Here is a 4,525-nt window from a genome sequence, read left to right on the forward strand (position 1 = left end):
GGCTCTGCAGGGTCTCAGGGGGGCTGTGCAGGATCTGTGAGGGGCTCTGCAGGGTCTCAGGGGGGCTGTGCAGGATCTGTGAGGGGCTCTGCAGGGTCTCAGGGAAGCTGTGCAGGATCTGTGAGGGGCTCTGCGGGGTCTATGGCAAAGCCCACCACAGGTTGAGTTTCGTCTTGCCCAGGACAGCCCCAAAGCAGAATACACCACTGGATACAATGTAACAATTGTAGAGAGCACTGGAGGGAATCAGCAGATGAATTTAACTATTGGTGGCTGATTCACGCAGAGTGAATGTACATGAAGTTCCGCTGAACATACACCTATGACATTGTTTTTATCATATAAATAGACCATTTAGATATACTGCACATGCTGCTTACATGGGACCCGTATCCCCTCCACACACACACACGGGGTTCATCATCTAGGGTGGACCTCCGGATCGGTTCTGATCCCCCCCCTCTGTCTTTTCCTCAGCACAAGAAGTTGGTGGAAGGGAATCTGTATGAGGAAGTCTCCACAGCCAGCTACTCCGAGAATGACATCAGTAACTCCATCAAGAATGGAATCCTGTACCTGGAGGACCCCATCGATCATGTATGTGCCTCCCAGCAGATCCATTGTACTGTGCTGGGGTTAGATGTGTGTTCACATGTAGGGGGTCTGTATATATCACATGTAGGGGGTCTGTATACATCACATGTAGGGGGTCTGTATATATCACATGTAGGGGGTCTGTATACATCACATGTAGGGGGTCTGTATACATCACATGTAGGGGCTCTGTATATATGACATGTAGGGGGTCTGTATACATCACATGTAGGGGCTCTGTATACATCACATGTAGGGGGTCTGTATACATCACATGTAGGGGGTCTGTATACATCACATGTAGGGGCTCTGTATACATCACATGTAGGGGGTCTGTATACATCACATGTAGGGGCTCTGTATATATCACATGTAGGGGGTCTGCATACATCACATGTAGGGGCTCTGTATACATCACATGTAGGGGGTCTGTATACATCACATGTAGGGGGTCTATATGCATCACATGTAGGGGGTCTGTATACATCACATGTAGGGGGTCTATATGCATCACATGTAGGGGGTCTGTACACATTAACCTTCTAATAGTTCCTCGCTGTCTCCTTGTTACTGTCTGCAGACTTGGAGTCCGCATTATTTTGTCCTGACCAGCAACAAGATCTATTACTCCGAGGAGACGTCCCGATACCAGTCCAACGAGGATGAAGAAGAGACAGAACCAAAGGAGGTGAGAGTGAGGCTGGATATATTGTATACATTCATTTTTAGGTAAATGGAACCCTGACTTAATGTAGACACCTCTGGGGGAAACATTGACCGGTCAATACAAACTTTTATTTTCTTTATTGGATCAATGTTACATTTGCAAATTACCACATTATGGCCACTAGATGGCGCTGAGGACCATAGGGGGGGGGAAGTATTCATTTTCTATACTCCTCTGCGCCATCTAGTTCTAGTGGCCATAATGTTGTAAGGTAGTATTTTGTGAGGTGGAGAAGGAATCCTTACATTGACAGTCATTGGGAGAAAGACCCCCTTACATTGGTGCTCAGTGGAGAAGGACTCCTTACATTGACAGTCATTGGGAGAAAGACCCCCTTACATTGGTGCTCAGTGGAGAAGGACTCCTTACATTGACAGTCATTGGGAGAAAGACCCCCTTACATTGGTGCTCAGTGGAGAAGGACTCCTTACATTGACAGTCATTGGGAGAAAGACCCCCTTACATTGGTGCTCAGTGGAGAAGGACTCCTTACATTGACAGTCATTGGGAGAAAGACCCCCTTACATTGGTGCTCAGTGGAGAAGGACTCCTTACATTGACAGTCATTGGGAGAAAGACCCCCTTACATTGGTGCTCAGTGGAGAAGGACTCCTTACATTGACAGTCATTGGGAGAAAGACCCCCTTACATTGGTGCTCAGTGGAGAAGGACTCCTTACATTGACAGTCATTGGGAGAAAGACCCCCTTACATTGGTGCTCAGTGGAGAAGGACTCCTTACATTGACAGTCATTGGGAGAAAGACCCCCTTACATTGGTGCTCAGTGGAGAAGGACTCCTTACATTGACAGTCATTGGGAGAAAGACCCCCTTACATTGGTGCTCAGTGGAGAAGGACTCCTTACATTGACAGTCATTGGGAGAAAGACCCCCTTACATTGGTGCTCAGTGGAGAAGGACTCCTTACATTGACAGTCATTGGGAGAAAGACCCCCTTACATTGGTGCTCAGTGGAGAAGGACTCCTTACATTGACAGTCATTGGGAGAAAGACCCCCTTACATTGGTGCTCAGTGGAGAAGGACTCCTTACATTGACAGTCATTGGGAGAAAGACCCCCTTACATTGGTGCTCAGTGGAGAAGGACTCCTTACATTGACAGTCATTGGGAGAAAGACCCCCTTACATTGGTGCTCAGTGGAGAAGGACTCCTTACATTGACAGTCATTGGGAGAAAGACCCCCTTACATTGGTGCTCAGTGGAGAAGGACTCCTTACATTGACAGTCATTGGGAGAAAGACCCCCTTACATTGGTGCTCAGTGGAGAAGGACTCCTTACATTGACAGTCATTGGGAGAAAGACCCCCTTACATTGGTGCTCAGTGGAGAAGGACTCCTTACATTGACAGTCATTGGGAGAAAGACCCCCTTACATTGGTGCTCAGTGGAGAAGGACTCCTTACATTGACAGTCATTGGGAGAAAGACCCCCTTACATTGGTGCTCAGTGGAGAAGGACTCCTTACATTGACAGTCATTGGGAGAAAGACCCCCTTACATTGGTGCTCAGTGGAGAAGGACTCCTTACATTGACAGTCATTGGGAGAAAGACCCCCTTACATTGGTGCTCAGTGGAGAAGGACTCCTTACATTGACAGTCATTGGGAGAAAGACCCCCTTACATTGGTGCTCAGTGGAGAAGGACTCCTTACATTGACAGTCATTGGGAGAAAGACCCCCTTACATTGGTGCTCAGTGGAGAAGGACTCCTTACATTGACAGTCATTGGGAGAAAGACCCCCTTACATTGGTGCTCAGTGGAGAAGGACTCCTTACATTGACAGTCATTGGGAGAAAGACCCCCTTACATTGGTGCTCAGTGGAGAAGGACTCCTTACATTGACAGTCATTGGGAGAAAGACCCCCTTACATTGGTGCTCAGTGGAGAAGGACTCCTTACATTGACAGTCATTGGGAGAAAGACCCCCTTACATTGGTGCTCAGTGGAGAAGGACTCCTTACATTGAAGGCCTTTGGGAGAAAGACCCCCTTAAATTGGTGGTCAGTGGAGGAGGACTCCTTACATTGACGGCCATTGGAAGAAAGACCCCCTTACACTGGTGCTCAGTGGAGATGGACTCCTTACATTGACGGCCATTGGAAGAAAGACCCCCTTACACTGGTGCTCAGTGGAGAAGGACTCCTTACATTGACGGCCATTGGGAGAAAGACCCCCTTACATTGGTGGTCAGTGGAGGAGGACTCCTTACATTGACGGTCTTTGGGACAAAGACCCCCTTACATTGGTGGTCAGTGGAGGAGGACTCCTTACATTGACGGCCATAGGAAGAAAGACCCCCTTACATTGGTGCTCAGTGGAGAAGGACTCCTTACATTGACGGCCATTGGAAGAAAGACCCCCTTACACTGGTGCTCAGTGGAGAAGGACTTCTTACATTGACGGCCATTGGGAGAAAGACCCCCTTACATTGGTGCTCAGTGGAGAAGGACTCCTTACATTGACAGTCATTGGGAGAAAGACCCCCTTACACTGGTGCTCAGTGGAGAAGGACTCCTTACATTGACTGTCTTTGGGAGAAAGACCCCCTTACATTGGTGGTCAGTGGAGGAGGACTCCTTACATTGACGGCCATTGGAAGAAAGACCCCCTTACACTGGTGCTCAGTGGAGAAGGACTCCTTACATTGACGGCCATTGGGAGAAAGACCCCCTTACATTGCTGATCAGTGGTGAAGAACTCCTTGAAATATGTGGTCATTGGGAGAAGGACACACTTTATATTAATTGCCAGTGGAGAAGGCCACCTTACATTTAGAGTCATTGGGAGGAGGACACCGTTTACATTGGTGGTCAGTGGAGAAGGACTCCTAATATTTAGGGTCATTGGGAGAAGGACCTCCTTACATTGATAGTCAATAGGAGAAGAACACCCTTTACACTAGTGATCAGTGGAGAAGGACTCCTTGTATTAAGGGTCATTGGGAGAAGGACACCCTTTAGATTGGTGGTCATTGGAGAAGGCCATCTTTTATTTCTTGTCATTGGGAGAAGGACAAACTTTATAATGGTGGTCAGTGGAGAAGGACTCCTTATATTTAGGGTCATTGAGCGAAGGGCCTCCTTACATTGGTGATCAGTGGAGAAGGCCACCTTTTATTTAGGGTCATTGGGAGAAGTACCTCTTACATTGGGAGTCAGTAGAAAAAAAATGGCCATTTACATTT

General features: G+C 47.8%; 1 protein-coding gene across 1 annotated transcript in view; it reads left to right on the forward strand.

Moving 5' to 3' along the window:
* LOC108789042 (1-phosphatidylinositol 4,5-bisphosphate phosphodiesterase gamma-1-like) overlaps positions 1-4,525 on the forward strand; it is an 83,161-nt gene that overhangs the window by 43,561 nt on the left and 35,075 nt on the right. Inside the window, exons 14-15 of the mRNA XM_018558966.1 lie at positions 478-597; positions 1,175-1,282. Of these exons, the coding sequence (XP_018414468.1) occupies positions 478-597; positions 1,175-1,282 (228 nt within the window). The remainder of the gene's footprint in view (positions 1-477; positions 598-1,174; positions 1,283-4,525) is intronic.

The sequence above is a fragment of the Nanorana parkeri genome, unplaced genomic scaffold (assembly GCF_000935625.1).
Source record: "Nanorana parkeri isolate BGI_ZX_2015 unplaced genomic scaffold, ASM93562v1 scaffold371, whole genome shotgun sequence".
Taxonomy (NCBI): domain Eukaryota; kingdom Metazoa; phylum Chordata; class Amphibia; order Anura; family Dicroglossidae; genus Nanorana; species Nanorana parkeri.